This window comes from Homarus americanus, unplaced genomic scaffold (assembly GCF_018991925.1).
Source record: "Homarus americanus isolate GMGI-L3 unplaced genomic scaffold, GMGI_Hamer_2.0 scaffold16712, whole genome shotgun sequence".
In the NCBI taxonomy this organism is placed as follows: domain Eukaryota; kingdom Metazoa; phylum Arthropoda; class Malacostraca; order Decapoda; family Nephropidae; genus Homarus; species Homarus americanus.
In genome coordinates this window covers 1,820,258-1,841,534 of record NW_024757794.1, presented here as the reverse complement: position 1 = coordinate 1,841,534, position 21,277 = coordinate 1,820,258, and the positions used below count along the sequence as shown (strand labels likewise).

At 37.2% G+C, this 21,277-nt stretch overlaps 1 protein-coding gene across 1 annotated transcript; it reads left to right on the top strand.

Moving 5' to 3' along the window:
- Positions 1 to 9,953: 9,953 nt before the first annotated feature.
- LOC121857787 lies at positions 9,954 to 20,242 on the top strand. Its single transcript, XM_042353992.1, has 4 exons — positions 9,954 to 10,053; positions 17,594 to 17,680; positions 18,329 to 18,508; positions 18,914 to 20,242. The coding sequence occupies exons 1-4, from the start codon at positions 10,048 to 10,050 to the stop codon at positions 19,016 to 19,018; spliced, it is 378 nt and encodes a 125-aa protein (XP_042209926.1). The 5' UTR covers positions 9,954 to 10,047; the 3' UTR covers positions 19,019 to 20,242.
- The last annotated feature ends 1,035 nt before the right edge of the window (positions 20,243 to 21,277 follow it).

Below are 21,277 nucleotides of genomic sequence, written 5' to 3'. Positions count from 1 at the left end.
TCCACTACTCTGTTTCCAAACCAGTGTTTACCTATTTCTCATCTAAATCTAAGTTTGTCTAATTTAAAACCATTAAGACTACAGTTCACAAGTGTGTTTCTGTGACCTAGTGGAAATCTACCTTCCTGTTGTTTGTCTGTACACTGATACTGATCATTGAGAAAATTACTGGAGACTGGCGGGACAGCCAGTAGTAATTCGACGGCACTTGTAATATATCTACTGCTTCTGTATACACGACCTGACCGTTGGTAACCAGCGGTGGACGCTGGAGGTACTACCGCCTGGGAAGATATTGAAAGCATAATGTGTTGTCTCATGGTAGACCCTGCTGCCATATGGCATCACGAAAATTGTGACCAAGTCCCAGGTTGCTGATCTGACTTTCTGCTTCATTTCCACACAATTGCTTGGTCTCAATTGTTTCTCTTACTATTGACAACACAACATACATATAATGTTTCTCACTTTTTATTGTTTTCATTTTTGTATCTGTTTATGGTTCTTTGTTATTATTAGTTTTATTATAATTTTTATTTTGTTTTATTTTCAATTTTGCATTTTATATTATAATTTTATTTACTATGAATTATTATTATTATTATTATTATTATTATTATTATTAGTATTATTATTATTATTATTATAATTATTATTATTATTATTATTATTATTATTATTATTATTATTATTATTATTATTATTACATTTTCGCCCCCCAGGCCCCGATGTGGGTCAGTGACCTGTGCCCGGGTGGGCTAATCCCCGTAAAAAAAAAAAAGCTGCGAAAGGGGTTCGTAACAGTGTCTGTACTGAGCTTTCTATAGTGAGCTACTTGGGGGAGCAAATGATGAGAATGTGAGACTGAGGACGAGGCTGGGGGAGTCTAGTAAAAAAAAAACACCCTCATGAATTCACAGTGGAAAGTGATCATGAGTGAGTGGAGTAACAGGTCGAGCGGTAAAGAACACAGAACCAGTACAACCTACCAACACCGAGGGAAGAATGTTTTTCTTTTTACAAGCGAAAATTGCTATCTGGACAATGTGAGGCTGGTGTGAGTGTGTAGGCCAGGGCGTGAGGCTGGTATAAGATGTGATGCTGGTGTGAGTGTGTAGGCCAGGGCGTGAGGCTGGTATAAAGATGTGATGCTGGTGTGAGTGTGTCAGGCGTGAGGCTGGTGTGACGGTCTATGCCTGTCAGGGTGCGTGAGAAATAAAAAGACGTATTTTATTCATATAAATCCCTCAACTCTAAATCTAAATAAGCCAGAGACAAGAGATTGTTTAGGCAACCTCAGACAACCTGTGCTCTGGGGGTGGCACTACTGTACAGTATATTAAGACCGGCCCGAAAATATTCTTTGTCCCCGGCTATGACAAGGCTTAATCCAGCCCTGTTCAGATCGTTATACAAAATGTCGATATGATCACAATCAGAGAACGCGACTTTTATACAGGATCCCGACAAGATTAACGACACTCAATTCAAAATGTTCTCGGACGGGAAATGAAACTGGTACCCAAGCAGAAAAATTTATGTTGACTATCTGAGAATGTTAGTGATTCCATCAAGAGTGGAAGGTAGAATGATCAAGATGATGCAAAGAACGTGACTGTGAATGAGGCCACATAACGGCAATAATAGAGGTCACACTTTTAAGGCTGTTCAACACACGTCCAAGAACTAAAACGAGACAAAAACAAGTTCTCCTCGTATACTGTGGACGTCTGGAACATCTTTCAACTGTGAAGATTGTCGCGTCTCCGGGCGTGTTTGGCCTCACGAAACTGGACAAATACTGGCAGATCAAGATGGCGGGTGAGATTACACCGGTCTGAATGTACTGTGTTGTAAAGTCACTCACCCACCAGCTTTAGTGCCGTTTAGTGTCATCATACAATCAGGTACCACAGCAAAGAGGCAAAATAGAACCACAGAAAACGGAGAAACTGTCCCCAAACACGACGAAATATGAATGCTTTTGTTGTGATTTTATTTTTTTTTAATTCCACTTTCAGCCTGTTTAGGTCATTATTATCGAAGCTCAGGAATTCTCAAAAGCTCCTACGTTAAATTTACCCCGTAACTGAAGAAGCAAGAACGAGTTTAACTGACTCACTGAAGCAAACACTGTATGAATAAGACAAATTACTGTAAATTTCCACAATTTGGTGCGTTTTTCTCTTCTCCTTTCTCTTGAGAATTCGGTTCATTGGTGCAGTGACCATCTACGGTGATTGGATACGTTCTCATATCCGTAATTTCTCGTAAGAACTGTCACGTAAACATTTACGGGGCTCTGAGAATGTGGCATCACGGTTTACTTGCGCCTCGAAATAAAACAAATACTTTATAAAAGACGAGAACCTAACCTAACCTTACGTAGGTAGTAGGCAGCTATCAAATAGGGAGGTACTACCACCTGGGAAGATATTGTAAGCATAATGTGTTGTCTAATAGTAGACCCTGCTGCCATATGGCATTACAAAAATTTTGAAAAAGTCTCAGGTTGCTGATCCAACTTTCTGCCTCATTTACACACAATTGCAGGGTCTCAATTGTTTCGCTTACTTTGACAACACAACATACATACAGTATATATCGTTTCTCACTCTCGATTTTTATTATTATAATTTAATTTTTATTTTTTATTTTTTTTTATAAAATTTATTATGATTTATTATTATTATTATTATTATTATTATTATTATTATTATTATTATTATTATTATTATTATATTTTCGGCCCCCAGGCCCCGATGTGGGTCAGTGACCTATGCCTGGGTGGGCTAACCCCTGTAAAAAATAAATAAATAAATAAATAAATAAATAAATAAAAAATACCCAACCTAACCAAACCTACCTACCTTAACCTAACCAAATGTAACCTAATATAACCAAACCTAATCTAACTAAACCTAACCTATCCAAATCAAAGCTAACTTAAGCTACTTTTCTGACTGTTGCTTGCTAAACTGCCTTGACCTGACTCAAAAGAATTCGTTCAGTCAAAGTGTATCCCCACGATAAAGAAGGTGAACTAGTTTACCTGTGTGGAAATTGCCAAGCAGACTCTCTCTCTCTCTCTCTCTAGCTTCCTAAATTAAATACCATGATACAAGCATAAGATGGCATCAAAATTGCACTATGACTACTCTGCTGTCAAAAACATATTACAGCACCAAAAATAAATGCAAATCATGATTACTATGAACGTGGGAACTTTTTTTTTTTACAATTTTATCGTTAAAATTAAAAAATCTAATACTCTGCCATTTTATTGCTTACTCATTCCATAATCTTATAATTTCAACCTCTATATGTTGAAGATAATTGCAATTCACTATTTTTTCGTGAAATAAAAGTTTTGGAAAATGTAGCGTCTTGCAACACCAGCTGAATGAACACACATCTGTTAGGTCAGAGATTACAGGTACAAAGCTAAAGGAGAATTATTTTTTAAATTAATTATACTCACACGGTAATATATTATTTACTTTCCATGTTGATGTATTTCTTATTAACTTTACGCACATATTTGTTTACCTTGAATTTATTTTATTTTGTACAATATGAAGAAGGTGGCAGCAGGCACTTACGACGTCATCTAACTTATTTTCCCTTTTTTTTAATTCTTTGACAGGTTCTTAGCAGAAACTGAGCTGTTTTTCTTTCTTTTTTAAGTACCAACTATAAAATAAATTATAGGACTAGTTCATGGACTAGTATAATTAATCACTATTCTTGTCATAGGTAGTAGGTAGTAGGCAGCTACCAAACAGGGAGGTACTGCCGCCTGGGAAGATATTGGAAGCATAATGTGTTGTACAGACAGATTGCCCCGGAGGGGGCTAGTTTATTGGGCACCCCCTTACATCCTGTGCAAGGTGAAGCGCAGAAGCGTTTACAGTGCCCAACTGGGAAGCATGCGGAGTTCATGCTTGCCTTTATGACTCATGCATTAAGGGCGTGGAAGCCTGAAGGGTCATGGGTTTTGTCAGACATATGTGTTGTCTAATGGTAGACCCTGCTGCCATATTGCATCACGAAAATTGTGACTAAGTGCCAGGTTGCTGATCTTACTTTCTGCTTCATTTACACACAATTGCAGGGTCTCAATTGTTTCTCTAACTATTGACAACACAACATACATATATTGTTTCTCACTTCTGATCTTTTTTTTCACTTCTGTATTTCTTTATAATTTTTTATTTTTATTACAGTGTTATTATTATTATCATTATTCATTTATTATTTTATTTTCAATTTTGTATTTTGTATTATAAAATTTATTTACTACGAGTTATTATTATTATTATTACATTTTCCCCCAGGCCCCGATGTGGGTCAGTGACCTGTGCTCGGGTGGGCTAATCCCATAAAAAAATACGCGTTTAAAAACCATAGTTATTGAAGCGTAGTAATAACATTATAACGTGACGGTAACATTTTACTCTCTATATAAGTTTACTGTGATAAAGATACCCTGGGTTACACTACATGCTTTACATTCACATTCCCTCGCTCTAGTTCCTACAAGGTTCTCACGTCAGACATCTCGTGTCCTTACCAGCGGGGCAAGGAACCAAATGAACAAACACTAAGAGAGCACCCGCCTTGCTTCTGACCTCCACCTTGTTGACACTGTCCGCCCACCGGCACTGAGCCACTGACGCTCAAGAAATTTATACGCTTGTTTTTCCCTAACTGGATGAAGCAGAATACATTTAGAAACCAATGCAGTATAATTTTTTAAAGTAATTACCACCACAGTATAAAATAAGTAGCACAACCATTAAGATCGACGTGCCTGCATTATCTTAAAAGGGGGAAAATTTTGATCAGACAAAAAGCTGAGGTTCCCGGAACAGCCCATGACGTGTGCTTGCTGCCGTTCTGTTGATTTGATTCTAAATTATCATTATTACAAAAAAAAATAATTCCTACTGTCGTTTTGACTCAATTATTACTGTACGTTCATTTTCTTCATAAAAGTAACTGGCTGAAATAATCAAAAGTATCGTCGGAACGATTTTATTTGTTTTAATATCTAAAAACACATCGGGAAATAATTCAAACTACGACACAAATAATTAAGTTTGACGAGAAAGAAATTTGGAAAGATACGTATCTCCAAGGATTTAAAGCTCTTAAATCACAGAAACTATACCACAAAAAAACACATAATAAAAGCTCTTACATCATAAATCCACCACAGAAAACGTTTCCCACTGCCCAAAGCCTCGTAACAAATCCCAAATATAAAAAAAAGCAAACAATACTGGGCTATAAAACAACCAACCCGATGCGGTCAAATTTACGGTGTACCAGATCTTTGATGTACGGGAGTGGTGAATGGCCAACATTACTTATCTACTTGTCCTTGTCCACCTTGAAGCTTTCACTGGATCCTCTCACCCCAGAGTTTCAAGCGTTAGTGCAATATAGATTTCCTCTTGAAACTGAGGATGTGGGAATTATTTGCTTACTAGGCTCTTAATGCAAGACGAAACAAAGATGTATTTTAAAAGATAAACTAATGTTTTTCTTCTCTAATTAATATGTGAACGAATAGATAGCTAGATAGATAGATGGATAGATATTTAAATTAATGAAATCGAAATACAAGTTCCTATTGATTCAGGTATACAAATGATGTATACCACTCGTTCCAAAAAAGTATCTTCGCGATTTTGTGTGAGACAATATGGCACAACGTATACTTTTTCGGAGCGAGTGTACACAATGCAGGTATAAATATGCTTATTTCCAGTAGACTTCAGTGGAATCTAACTCCTTTGTTAGAGACGAAAATATCATCACAACTGCCCAAGACCAATTACAAGAATATCTATCGCAAGACATGAAAAAAAATTACCCAAGTTCAACTCATTGTATTTCTTCCTCACAGTCGACATAACCAATTAACCCAAATATTACAGCATACACATTAACTCTTATTAAAGTGTAAAACAACAAATATCAATAGAACGTGATCAAACCTCACTGTTAACTTCCCTAATTAGCAATATACTGTACGTACTTTCAGGAATATACGACACTACATTTTCTCACGATACAGTGCATACTTATCTAAATATAACCATAAGCCAGTGTATGTAAGTTAAATGGAACAGTTTAACTATTAGACTTCACAACGTTTGCATCCTGTCACCACAAACTGTGATATCCAGCGGCCTCTATCACGCTGACCATTTCACCTTTCGCCCGCCAGTCCGCTTCATCTTAATGCCCACAACTCCTTTCAAAATTCACTAAAAAAAATAGATGTTTACCTTTAGAGAACATGTTCTTTCGACGGTAAAACGAAGAAAACAGAAGCATAAACTGGTTCAGCAGTCTAAGATCTGGGGCACTGAGAGAGGAAGATCAGCTGGTCATAAGTTCTCTTAAAGTTGGGGAATGTGGGAATTGTTTGGCTTTTTTATGGATATCTCTAAATGATATTATGCAAGTGATGTTTTCATGTGGTTTATGGTCTCGTTATGAAACAGTTTCAGAAAGGTGACAAATAATCAGACTAATCATCAGAAAACAAATGCTAGTATTGGTCTGTGGATTATAATGTTGTTCTGGCGGGCCAGGCTGGGTGGGACTGGAGTGAGAGGTGTAAGAATAAATTACTGGGCTATACTCAGCGAGTAACCATCGACCGCACCAGAGGACTTAGCTGCTAAGTTCTTTATCATTGCGTCTTAAGTATTGTTTACTATGACTCTTATACAATCTATTAAATATGAATTATCTTAGTATGGAACCGAAATGTGTTATAGAGCGGGTCTGATGTTCTCCCTGGCGGATTATGGCGACTTGTGGTCCTGGAAGTCTCAAGGTCGGCCCAGCCCACCAGCTCCCTCACCGACACACACACACACCTCATTTATCTCTTCCATTATCTCGTCAGTACTTAAAAGTCATGGCTAATCTATTGATAAAGGGATAAGTGATGGAATACGCGGCGGCGACGTAGCGTTCACTAGTGATCAATAGTAGCACAAAATGTCAAGAGTTTAATGACAGAAGGTGAAGGTGAAGTACAATGATGTAGTCTCCCCCATGATCCTCTCTTATTACTGGTCACAGCTGGTGAACCTCTTCATCTGTCTTACGTATTGTGCCCACTACTATACAATACTCAGTACAGTACTTATGGCAGTGAAACATAGGCAGTTGAAGAGGATGACATATAGTAGTCTCGAGCCAGCTAAAAGGAGAATGGTGAGGTGGATGTGTAATGTGACACTGAGAGATTGGAAACCCTGTTCAGAGCTAAGAGGGCATCATGTCAAAAGATGGCGTACTAACTCTACTGTATTCATTGTAAGAGTGAAATTGCTTGTTTTACAGACGGTTGTGCTGTATGTACTACCTGATAGCAAATTTCTGTAATGTGAATCTTAAGAGGTCCTACCCTTCAACATCATCACGTATGAAGTGTCTGTTCCACAATTACAAAACATATCATTTAAAGAACGTCAAACTCAAACGAATGTACTTGTTTCACCCTTTCCCGTCCACCCAAACTTGGCGAACGACCCGAGAAATTAAGAGCACAAAGAGAAAGGGAAGAACACTATTAGAGCATTGACTACACAGCAAATTGTTCGTGATGTCTCGCTCTGCCAACACGAAAGGTCACAATTTGAAGCCCGGCAAGGTTATCATGCAGGACGAATATGGGGATATATTTCTTCATACAGTGGGTGGTAGACCTATGTAACAGTCTACCAGCTTGAAACGTTCTGTAGGGAAAGTCAAGCAAACTCAGTTCGAGCGCGAGGTTTACAAAATGGTGCCTATTGTAACAATAGCCTGAGAAAAACGTAGAAAATAATTCGCCCTTACTTGAGTATGACGTCAACTGTTGCGTGGCGGCGATAGGCTAACACTAGGAGAACTTGAGCAAGCACTATCAGCACCTTTAATACGCATGACGATTCGCAGCGTGAGGTATACAAAAGATCGGTGCCAGAGTACAAAGCTGGCGTAACTCTTCCTGTAGAAGATAACTGACTCTGGTAAAAGATCATCCCAGCATCTACTGTCATTTGTGGTGAAGCATGAAAAATAATTGTTGGATTGTGTTTTTTGTTTTATATGGATGAGGAAGGACGCCACTCAGAAGCCTCATGAGTCAACTGACCGCAACCGAGGTCTTGATGCTGAAAGATTCGTACGCTGAAAATTATATAATTATTTATCTATTGCTGTATCTGTGGAATAAAGAACAGGCCCATTAAACTAAATATGGCGTAAAATCAGTAGACAAAATGGATCTAAGGTTCTGTTTGACTCTAAGGAAACTACATGTATTCTCTTCATAAATTAAAGGGGAAAATATCGCCAGAAGTTTTGATTATACGCTGGGCACAGACGTCATCCAAACAACATTATCTTATTGACAAGTGTGAACCACAAGCACGAACTTAGGTACGTTGGTCGCTTACACAACAAATAGACCTAGACCACTTTCTCCCTGAGTTCACGCTGAGCCACGCAAGGTCCCCAGAATATACACACACACACACACACACATGCGCCTCCTCATTGAGTTTCAACATTCAAGAGTCCAAATGGTGAAGAGGATATAAGTAAAAAAGTAAAAGTATTAACCTAACCTAAGTTACCTCTTTTCCAACTTAACAATGACCTACCCTAACGTTGGCCTAACCAACCCTAACAAAACGCTGGTTCACCTCACAGGGCGCCACAGAAGAGAACAAGGATACGCTGGTGTCGACCAATGTTTGAAGGAAGTCGATATATTTGAGCAAGTCTCTCGGGGAAGGGTCGAGACTTGCTCTCCCTTCGGTTTTTTTCTCATGTGTAAACGACCTTAGCCTAATTCTCGAGGCAAAACTCTCATATGTAAACGTACCATTATGGATCTCCCCGGAAAAATCCTGTGGACGCCCTTGGAGGTTTGCTATATATGCAGAGCAATATTAAGAATTAGGAATTAAACAGACACCGAAAAACATTTACTGCATCTAAATAGTAAATTATATATCTCCAACGACTCCACGATAGCAACATTTCGTCATGTGCAAAACTATTAGAATTAGCACTCACTTCCGTACGCCGAGCCATATTGGAATATTAGCACGAACAGAGGCGCTAAACCATCTATTTTTCAGACGTCAAGACCCAACCAGAGCTACAGTATCTTAAGTTAACCTAATATATCAACCCTATAGTAATTTTCGGTAAGGTTAAGTTTAATTGTTTCATATCAACATACAAACCTTAAAAAATAATTCATCGGTAATAGATGAATATAATTGCACATTGTATGCAATTACGTGTATTAGAATTGTGAGCCTAACACAGGTGTCAGCGGGTAAGTTATGACTCTAGGACATAATACTAAGTTAAGAAGATCATTAGAGCTAACTCCTTAAGATAATGAATTTTCCCCTTACCCTTTAATCCGACTCACACAAAAGAGGAAGAGGAGCAGAGGCGTAAAATGAACTGTTGGAATTCAATATACGTAGTGTTCACTTAACTTTACTACAGCGGTGGAGTTTCCTGCAGTGGGAATAGTGTCTGGTGGGATTTTCTCAGGTAGGATTTTACTCGTGAACTTAAAAAAAATTATTAATTGCATTTCACATACTCCCACTGAAACACTTGATGGTCCTGAATGAAAGGTGAGAAGGTCGACAGTGCCCCCTGTGACCCGCGTACGGTTGCGTCAGCCTGGTTCAGCGCGTCACATCAACAAAATATATAACCTTCTCTGTTGATTTACATTTTTCTTATGAACTAACTACGTTGCAGAATATTTCAGACGCTTAAATATACAGTTGCAAATGAGAAAGAAGCTAGGATATGCGTGTACATGTCGCGTTAGAGAGAAAACTGTGGTGTCATTCAGTAGGTCGCCCCTCCCCCTCCAGGTTCCAGACCCCGCCTCGTCTACACGCCCCTTCACCAGCTATATAAAGGCCGGGTGAGGTCGAACGAGTACAGTTCTCGAGTTAACATCACCTTAGGTACGATACACATCATTCTCTCACGATGAAGGTATGTTGTGACAGCAGCTTTCTCAGTGGATATTGTTAATTTTTTCCAAGTGATTATTTTAGCGTATGATAAATGATATTAGAATCACTCTTAGGTAATAATATACGTTCATAGATATTTGAGGTTAATTATTCAGAATATTAAGTTTGTAGATTAGGTTCACGGAATAATTTTCTATAAGTGTCATTAAGAACTTGGCCTCAAGAACATCGCCAAGATTATGTTTTTTTTTTTTTTATGGTATTAAGAACTACCGTAGCTTTAGAAAATATTCTTACGAACAATGTTAACAGTTAAGCACCTAGACATCGCTCAAGATATAAGAATTCAGAATATCAAGGGATGCCATTTCAAAATAGCTTGGGCAAATAATCCAAGAAATGTAATTATAATAGACTTGAGGATAACCACAATTGGCCTAAAAAGATACATTATCAAGATCGGGGTCAATGACTAAAGATGGAAATTACTTTAAAAATACATTCATATATAATAGTTCACTAACTTAAAACATATTAATTCTTCTATAAACAAAATATAAATAGTTTGAATACACAATTGACAAACATATATAATTAGACCGAACATTACACCCTTTCTGTGTTTACCGTATGCCGAGTTTCGTCGACTTCAGGTGGTCGTCTTTGGACCTTACCACAGTAAACTCCTTTCGAAACGCTCGACTACATATAAACAAAGACTAAAATTTTAGACCTCTTTAATATTAACCAGTCTGTATTTTGGGTTCCTGGCATATATTATAAAGCAATCATTATTTTCTTAGGTCACTTGAGTCTTAACCCTTTATGGTAAAATAGTTACCTATATTTTGGGCCCAAGTACAAACAATGACCTGTGTTTTTTGGTCTCAAAGAAAACGACTACTAAGTAAATTATGTTGACAAACACCCTGAAATGATGGTGTGTACATCGTGTTACTTGTGGCAGAAGTGGTCAATTGTACGTTACAACAAAATGAATGAATGTACAAACTGCGTATGAATCATGTGAATAAGAATTTAAAGACACTTGATTGCTGTTTTTTAGGTTAAGCAGTGAATAGTGTAAAAAAAATTATATATATATATATATATATATATATATATATATATAATATATATATATATATAATATATATATATATAATATATATATATATATATATATATATATATATATATATATATATATATATATATAATATATATATATATATATATATATATATATATATTTATTTATTGGTAAGAATATGACGATGATGCACAAAAGTGAATGTTAACGTTTATAAGTTTGATAAGGCGCGCGAGAAGTAATGTGTATGGTAAGTTTTCTAAGTTAGGATGTAACTACAAATTGATTTCACGTTGGGTAATATTCCACCATGTTAATAATAAAGTGAACTCGGTAAGGTCAACAATTATAATGTTAATCGGATTTTTCTTTGGGGGGTTTTCTGTCCGGGTTGTCCTCCGGGAATCATTTCATCCACCCGGCGGCATGTTAACACACACACACCGGCCAGACGGCATACAAACAGGTTTCTGAACCGCGAGTCATCGCCGTCTTGTCTGAGAGTGCAGCTATTTTTCTTTGTTTATTTTCTCTTTTTGTGTGTGCTCTTATCGGCTCGGTTAGGTCGACATCATTTTCCTTTTTTATCCAGAAGTTATGTGGTTGATGTGTTTGTCTGAGGCAGCACCATCTTCCACCTTCACTTGATCAGGTTTACTTTCACTTGGTGTAAATATGTAAGAGTGCCGCGCAGAAAAACGTATGCCCTGTAATAGGAACTAAGAATTATTGTCTGCATCGCCTTACTTTCACCAACTTAACTTCCTGCCTTTAAACTGGTTATGGTTGAACCTGTTTACTGGGATAATGGAGTGCAATGAAGAGACGAAATCGTCCGTCGAGACTTAGGTACCGTACACACGTCATCCTTGTGCATCCAGATTCACTTCATAGTTCACTGCTAGGATGACAGCTCAGAAAGTTCTGTCACCTTTTCATATCAACCAGCTTTCAATAAAACTTTCCCTTCCCCAATGTAGCTCAGTAGAATTCGCATGACGAGGCATTTCTGCTGCTGGGTTCGTGCGGGTTACTCTCCTGTGTGAAAATTTGATCGTAACTGATGGTCGCTATACACTATACGACAAAAGATAACCCAATTAATCTAGTTCGTTCTGCCTTCCTATAACATCAACATGAACTATCCTCAAGTCTTGTTTCTCTGGGTTGATCATTTTTTTTAGATAATGACTTCGGTTGTTGGTTACTTCTTTGATACTGTATATCCTTTAGAAACTACATTCCTAGTGAAATGTTTAAGACAGGTTTACGTTTCTGCCCTCATTTCGTCCATTGTCAACACCGCTCTAGTCACGTACACCAATCACTTCAACGTATCTCATTATTGTACATACTAACTGTGCTAATTCTGCTTTTCTTCTTTTTATGTATTATCATAATGGTTTTCTACCTGTCTTTCCAATCATCTTTGTCTACACCTTGATTTCGTTCCCCATTCTTCACGTGGTTGCTTCACTTTCACTTTCTAGAACATCTCCACCCCTCCCCCCCCCACCCTCTTCCCTTCATAGTCATTTCACTATCAGAGAGCGTGGTCAGAATAGTGTATAATATCCCTTCTCTCGGGAATTAATTCGTCAATCGTAAGAGGAAAAGTCGTGGTACTCAGGTTCACAGTAAAGGGCACATGAGCCTAAGGAGGGTTCACGCACATTTTTAGCGGCGTTTTGTGTATGGGTGTGGCACAGGGTCGCCCTTCACTACTGTGTTTGTTTCTTCCTCACATTTAAAAGTGTCTGGTGACCGCTGTATTACTGTGTACTAACTGTTGAAAGTTTTGCACCCTTGCCACAATGTTTATTGTGCACACACACACACACACATATATATATATATATATATATATATATATATATATATATATATATATATATATATATATATATATTATTTATTCATTGGTTTCATAATAAATACTACCCGATTAGTGAATTCTCTTGGTTTTAAGAATCCAACAATACCCTTTATTCTAAAATCCACAAAGGATTAGATAATTTATATGGGGGTTCGAGGGTGGTTCCCACTCAGAGGGCATTGCCCCTGGCCTCAGGCGTGACCTGAAACTGTCTACAGCCAATTACTATTCGTCGGTGAAGGTGTTTCGAGAGTGAAAGTGTTCAGAGCCTTGGGTGAGGGTAAGTGAGGCGCCGACCAGCGTGCTGATGCACTGCGGTGTTAGTCATCTGTCATCCTCACACTTCCGTCCGACTCCATTTTACCTCAAACCTTTCTTTTGTTCAATTTTCGTATTATGATTTTGAAAATCGTAAATTTTACTTAAATATAAACTCAAAAGAGTGATTTAACACTATTGAAAGGAGATTTTAATTTTGAAATGTGTTACCGTTTAAAAGGATATCAGCATCAGGCAGGTATGAGTTATGTCTCCCATTTCTCACTGTTATTTTCTTTCATCAATATAGTTATTAATCTAACACACGCACACCGTGGAGTACCGTAGTTGTGACGTCAGATACAGCGGGACTAGACTTTGTTGCAGATGAAAGTAAACAACCAGTAAACGTTGCGACACTAACCAAGCGTAAGTTTGCATAACAGAATGGAGAGGGGGGAAATTTGATTAAATCCATTATATAGACGAGGTCATCGTACCCTTATGTGGTAGTAATTATTAAGCAACGCCATAAGGAAAAGAGGGAGTGTATGTCGTAACTGACGCTTGCCAGAGGGGGTTCAAAAGAGATAACCGGTTATAAGCTGAACTGTAACATCAGTAGAGTATAACATTTTGTTGCTACATTCATTGAATTATTTGTTTACGTCATTTGCCTCAGCTTAACCAAGGTCTATAGACCATGGGTCTACCCAGCAGTAATTAGGAACTTTGAAGTTGAATATCAATTGATTTGCGAATCATGTTCCGGGGGTAATAGTTAGCAACTTAGCCAGGCAGTTGCCAGCAAGGACTAAAAACTAGTATCCTTGGTTGTCCGGTCTTCCTGGATTATTCATGGACATTGTATCACACAGTTCATTAACTTAGGGTGTGGTTGTTGTATTGGCCCTGGGGCCTTAAACACAAGGAGAAACCAATATACTGTATACTAAAACAAGGCAAATAACACGCATCAATAAATGTTAAGCTGGATAACACTATTCTACACCATCATGACCACCACCCTTGTTCCACATTCAGCTTTTGAAAAGTTACAACTACAGACTACTGTGTGTTTTAGGATTATTTTTCACTTTCCCTTGGCTCTTGAATAATTAGAATCAAAAGTAATGTCTGAGAACAGCACTAAAGTACCATCAGAAGTTGTTAGATTTCATTAATTTTTCCACATGTTCTATCATTATAGTATCTTATAAAAGGCGACATTTGCTAGAATCTGACCTAACTAGCCAAAGAAACTTACCTAACCTTACCTAAAGCCATATTAAACAGTACTTATTTTGATATCTGGTACCATGAAAGCAACTTTGTTGAAGAGTACACACAGACCGAGCGAGTCGGTTGTAAACAGACGACACACGGTGACTCAGTAGAATCTTCAGAGAAGTATTTACGGTAAATAATTAAATAATTTCTTTGCATACAAAGATCGTAGACATCATTTTAAGGTGTTTGAGATGCACGGTATAGCTAACATGTTAGCTATTCTGTCTGCGCAGACGCTGCTGCTGACTTCTGCACATGACACTTTCAAAAGGAAAAGCAAATGCCTCGATCAAGCGTTAGCGTTTGCAGCGGGCAGAGGCGCCCGAATAGCTAACAACCAATCAGCGAGTTTCTCCCACTGAAACACTGTGTAAATACACGGATCATGGCTTCTTATGGAGAATATTTTGATTAATATTGAAGAGTTGGGTGCATGTAAGGCAATAAAAAAAAATTACTTTAAATAAAAATAATTCTATATACGGTAGTACTGTATTGGATAGGTCGATAGGACCTCAAACAAAGCGCATGGCGTGAAAAATTTGAATAGGATTGAGTCTAGTTGAAACCTGTTTTGGCTCTGCCCTCTTTTTAGTGGGCGTTGTCCAATTTCATTAGTCGCTTGTGAATTTTGTGTAAAATATTGCTAATTACTCAAATATGATTAGAACTTTAATATCATTACTCATAAGATACTTTAAATAAGGGTGAATAAGTTGATTACAGTTATGTAAATGCAGAAATTCGTTGTATTTCGTGTTTATATGTGTGAACACCTGTAAACAACACAATGTAGCCAGGAGACGAGAGAGCATACGTAGTGGAGGCCATGGCGCACCTTTCCTGTAGAAAAAATGGATCAAGCCATGTAAGTAATGTAGGAAAGATATTACTGTATACCAATACCTCACAAATCCTTGATTCTTACAGTATAATCTGCTACTGAAGTATAAAGCTATCACGGTGTCCTTTACAAACAGTTCTCCTAATACTTTTACTTTTATCCTCTTCGCCACTGATCGGCTTGTTAGCCGCTTGGGCGATCGGTCACGTCTCTTCATTTATATTCTTACCAAAAGATCGGCTCGCTAGCCGCCCGGGCGATCGGTCACGTCTCTGTCACGCACTGTTGGCAAATACTGGGCATGCACCGGCTCCTGAATGTACCTGAACCCGCTCCAGTGTTGGTCAAGTCTTCTCTTGAAAGAGCTCACACTCGGTGCCGTCACAACACTCTCTGGTAGATTGTTCCAAGAGTTTACAACCCTCTGAAGACTGTGTTGTCCAACAGTTATTCCCAAGACAATGTACAGTAGTATTTTTTATTGAAGGTCCGGGAAAGCTAACGCTTTAGCTATTCCGTGCATCTTAAAACGCCTTTAGTGTCATATGATCATTTTCCCACTGTGTTTTACCCAGCAATTTCCCTTACCCTTCATGCCCTGTACTGCAGGTGTTATATGATCGCAAGAGAAAAACAAAATACTTATACGCAATTAAAATAAAAAAAATTTGTCCCTTTTAAAATACTTACTATAACAATAAGAACGATTGCGGAGAAAATTAACGAAATCGAACTCCTGGTGGGAATACAGGTACTATTCTCAGAAATTACCAAATCACTCATTGTTCCTCACACTGATACAGTATATGTGATACAGTATTTACGCATCATCTCTTCGGGTGAATCCCTGTCAAGTTCTTATTTCGATTCTCGAATTTATCACCATTATCAGTATAGGTTAATTATCACTAAAACATCCTGGCGTATCCAATAATCCTGCAATCGTTTTATAGTAATCTTGTAATAGTGATATATTTAGGTCTTATTTTTTTTAACGACTAACATAAACAGTAACCTAGAATATGCACTTAAAAGATCTTATACTGTAGTTGAAGTCCAGTACAATATTGTATTTATAACATCAAAAACAAGGCCTTAGTTGTTGAAATGCAGTAATACATGTACAGTAATATTAACAAGTAAGGCACAGTCCGATGTGGTAGATGTATGTACAATATTATACACATTAACTGAACACAGCCTCATCTAGGATCTAGACTCTTTTATTAGACTTGGGTTCCATCCATCTGTTTGTTCGTTCGTCAGCAGTTGTCCTGCAGTTTGATTCAAAATGTCACACATGCCTAGGTATTCTTTAGGTAGCACACACTCCAAAAATTATTTTTACAATTTTGTGTTAGACAATACAGGTTGACAACCCTTTATCCGAAATTCCGAAAACCGAAAGGTTTTTTTGTGGAGCAATTTTTTTTTTTTTTTTTTTTCAGGGATTAGCCCACCCAGGCATAAACCACTGACCCACATCGGGGCCTGGGGGGCGAAAATGTAATAGTAATACTAATTATAATAATAATTATAATAATAATTATTCATAGTAAATAAAAAATTTAGTTAAAAAATACACCAAAATAAAATAATAATGATAACAATAATAGTAAAATATAATAATAAAATTTATAATAATAATAATAATAATAATAATAATACTATATTAATAAAATAATAATAATAATAATAAAGAAATACAAGAATGAAAAAAGATAAAAAAAGTGAGAAACACAACCTAGACCTATGAATTATTATTATTATTATAGTTATAATTGTTATTATATTTTCGCCCCTCAGGCCCCAATGTGGGTCAGTGACTTGTGCCCAGGTGGGCTAATACACAAAAAAAAAAAAAAAAAAAAAAACCCTAACCATTCTAAAAACCGAAAAATAACGAAATCCGAAATGCCTCTGGCTCCAAGGATTTCGGATAAGGGATTGTCAACCTGTATGACACAACGGACGAAGGATTTTTTACTCCTACTGAGACAACAGGAATCACAGTGTTTAGAAATTCATCGACCCCTCCATAAAGACACTTTTTGTTGTGTGTACCTCTACAAGTTTTGGGTTCTTATCGATGTAACTTTAATTGTATTTAATTGGCTTGTAATATCAAAAGTAAAAATGTCTGGATTTTCATTGTACTGTACAAGGTATTTGATATATATATTTTTTTTTTTTTACAGGTTGTCATCTTAATTGGGTTGGTGTCCATAGCAGTGGCCGCTAAGCTAGGCCTCAACTTGGAGGAAGAAACTACTACAACTTATGAGGTGAAATTTTATATATACAGTACATAGACACAGCCTACATACAGATGCAAACATACTTGGACCACATACATGCAAACTTACTTAGCCCACATACATGCAAATATTACTGAGCCTACAAACAGGAAAACATGCTTACTCTACATACATGCAAATATACATAGCCTACACACATCCAAACATACTTAGCCTACAGCCTACATACTGTATATATATTGCATACTGTACAATACTGTACTTCCATAAATGTATAGTCCTATTGTCTGTAGTCTGGTATTAATCACAGGTTAGATCACATTTTATAAATCAAACTTAATTTTGCAGTGTCCTCCCCTCTTCCTGCCTCCTAAAATTCCTAATCAAGCCAGTACTGTACAGATGATCACTTAAGCATTATGTGTGCCTTAGTGCAGTTCATTATTTATAAAAATATTACCTTGATAGGAAAAAATAGAAATACCTGTACAGATGTTCCTTTTAAAACACTACATCACCACCATACAAACATCATGATTGGATTTTCCAACAAGAGCTCTCGCTGATTCCAGTTTTCTTGTCCATAATTTCATGTTATAAAGTTGTCTAATTTTAAAGTGACTCATCCTCGTCACAGATAGAATGACACTAACATTCACCGCCGTCTTTCCACAGCTACCCAAGCCCTACAACTTCGGCTTCGAGGTTCGCGATGACAACACGACTAACTACCAAAACCGAGCCGAAGTGTCAGACAGCGAGGGCCGCGTTAAGGGCTCTTACAGCTATGTCCTCCCCGATGGCTTCGTCTACACTGTCACCTATGAGGACAAGAGGGACGGAGAGGGCCTCAAGGTTGGTGCTCCCATTACTGTGTATCTCAGACCAGACCTAAGAATTCTTATTGTTACATGTAAAATTACAAGAATTCACCGAATTTAAACAGTCACAGCATTCAGTGTATACTCAAGATCTGCATTACCAATGAACCTAAATTCATAATAATGACAAGTTAGCTCACACAATGTAAAGATGTTATTATACCTTAAACATTGTATTGCTACTCATCCCTATACTGTACTGTACATCCTTGAGAAGATAAATTTGCTTTGATATACAGTATATTGCACTTACAAATCATGTTATCGGTATTTAATATTATACTTTTACACCATAATACACAGATACGGAAGGTATATAAGCATGAGTTAGTACAGTTTAGTAAAGTAATCATTTAAATTTTTTTCCTCTCATCCCCAGGCCATTGTCCGCAAGGAGCCCTCAGGCATCAAAGTCATCATTCCCGAACAAAAGAAGAAACCCAAGGCCAAGCCCGTCAACCTTCAACATGGTTCACTATTTTAAATAAAAGAACATCATGCAATTTTTATCCTAATGTACAAGCCCTCACTTGAGAGTTCTTTAGATTAAGGACCGATTCATCTTAGTGTTTCATCCCTAGAGGTTTTCATCTTTGATTTCTTTTGGCTGGACCTTCCCTCTTCAACCTGCTATACACCATTTAAGATCTCTTGACAGCTTTTGCAGCACAGTAGCAGTTCAGAATTCTTTATGTAGGCATATTGTTATTCCAATCCTTGATTTAGAAATTACACTGCAAAAACTGTGTCTTTCATTGTTTATCTTATTGTTTCCACTCCAAGCCTTCCCCCAGGGATATTTTCTAATGCCATGATTCTTCAGTTTCTAAGTTTGGACATTCTTAGTATACAGTACTGTACTGTATATCTAACTACAGCACATAATGTACATCATGAAACACTCTAGATGCATAAAATCCAAACTCTTTTGGTTGGGACCTATAACCTCACACGATAACATCCATGTAATATCTTCCGAATGGATCTGTATTGTACTTCAAAATTATCACAGGTTTACTATTGATTACTAACTTGAACACCTTCTACCTTAATGAAGACATATTTGTTGGTCATCTTTCACTAATACTTCTTTAAAAATTTATCTCGACAATCTTTGGAATGAACATCTTCAACCTCTCTCCCCTAGTTTTGGAAAAAACATCAAATCTGTCTGGATCTTATCTACTTTAATCACCTAAACATATTCCTTGTAGCATCGTGTATGTCTTCTGACCAACTGCTAGTTAAATAATTAACTGCTTCATTGACGTCCTCAAGATCAAACACATATTACAGTTTTTAGAGTTTTTCCAAAAATCATACAGAAACACAAATGCATTTTTAAATATACAGTACTGCACTATTTCTGTGTTTGTAATGCTTCTTAAATATTCACTGAGCTTATAATTCTCGAGTCCCTTTCATTAATCTCTCTCTCTTAGCAATCTACAGTACTACCAGTATGTCACTTAATTTCACTTTTACTGCCTCTATTTTTTGGGGAGGGGGGTCCAGCTGAACAGTAATTAATTTTGTCATGAATCACACAAGGCTTTCTCTGGTTATACAGTTCCATCTAACTTAGATATACTGTATTCATTGTATTATTACTATACAGAGAACAGTCTCACTCCCTCATGCTCTGTGTATCATTCTTATTGTTGGAAATAATGTTATGTTTTATACCTCCATAAAGTGGCATATTTTCTCAGGTGGTCTTACTTTCCTACAAGATACAATTTGTAATTTATTATTATTATTGTTGGTGTTGATTTTTCTTATTATTACAGTATTATTAACATACAATATTAGAAAATATCGTAATTCTGAAGTTAAAGCGTAGTGTGTGAAAAATGTTTGTATAAAAGAATGACAAAAAATTTTAACAACAGAGAAATACAGTAATCCCGTGTTTTTCGCAGGAATTACGTTCCTGAAACCCCCACGAAAAGCCAAAACTCTTAGGAATCACTGTACCTGTGGCCACCAAACAGCTCAGGTAGGTCATGCACTTAACCACGCCATGCTCTCCACTCACGGCTCAGTGGTCACACTGATCACTGATGCACTGTACCGGCATTTACTAACAGCAATATTTGAAACTAATCATATTGTAGTACCGTATAATAATGGAAAAATGTAAACACAGTCATATACAAAAAAAATTATTTACAAGTACAGTAAATAAATTTTTTTTTATTTCGCTGAGGTTGGCAACACCCGCATTACCAGCCTCTCTCTGCTGTCCCGGCGTCTGTCCGCCCTCACACAGTCACGCCAGCCAGCCAGCCAGTTCTCTTCCACCCACATTCCTCCACTTGAAGACTTGCAATTCTGACAAAAGACACATAGCTCATACCACCTCTGAGCTTGTCCAATAAAACTGTTTTTTCCGTTAAGGTCAACACTATTCTTGATCTCTTGGTCACTTTAGAGTCTTTGCTAGTAATATTTGCCTTTGATGAGGCTGGCTTAAGTCTCGGAGCCATATGGAATGCACGTGGGAGGACAAACAGAAGAGGTAATCACAGTAGCGTTCACAGTACGGTAGGCACGTGTGGACTGAGGCTTCTCGGAGCAGTGGGTGTCGTCTGTTTGTCGCACCTCACAGGAATATCGAAAATGGCGCAAAATTATATACTGTATATAAATATATATATATATATATAATTTTTTAATTGAAAAAAACCGCGAATTGTCAAAACTGCGATAAAAAAAAACGCAAAAAACACGGGATTACTGT

What these genes read in the sequence shown, in the direction of transcription:
- LOC121857787 (XM_042353992.1), top strand. An exon ending in AAACTACTACAACTTATGAG is followed by an intron (nt 17,681 to 18,328) that starts GTGAAATTTTAT and finishes GTCTTTCCACAG; the next exon opens with CTACCCAAGCCCTACAACTT. An exon ending in GGGACGGAGAGGGCCTCAAG is followed by an intron (nt 18,509 to 18,913) that starts GTTGGTGCTCCC and finishes TCTCATCCCCAG; the next exon opens with GCCATTGTCCGCAAGGAGCC.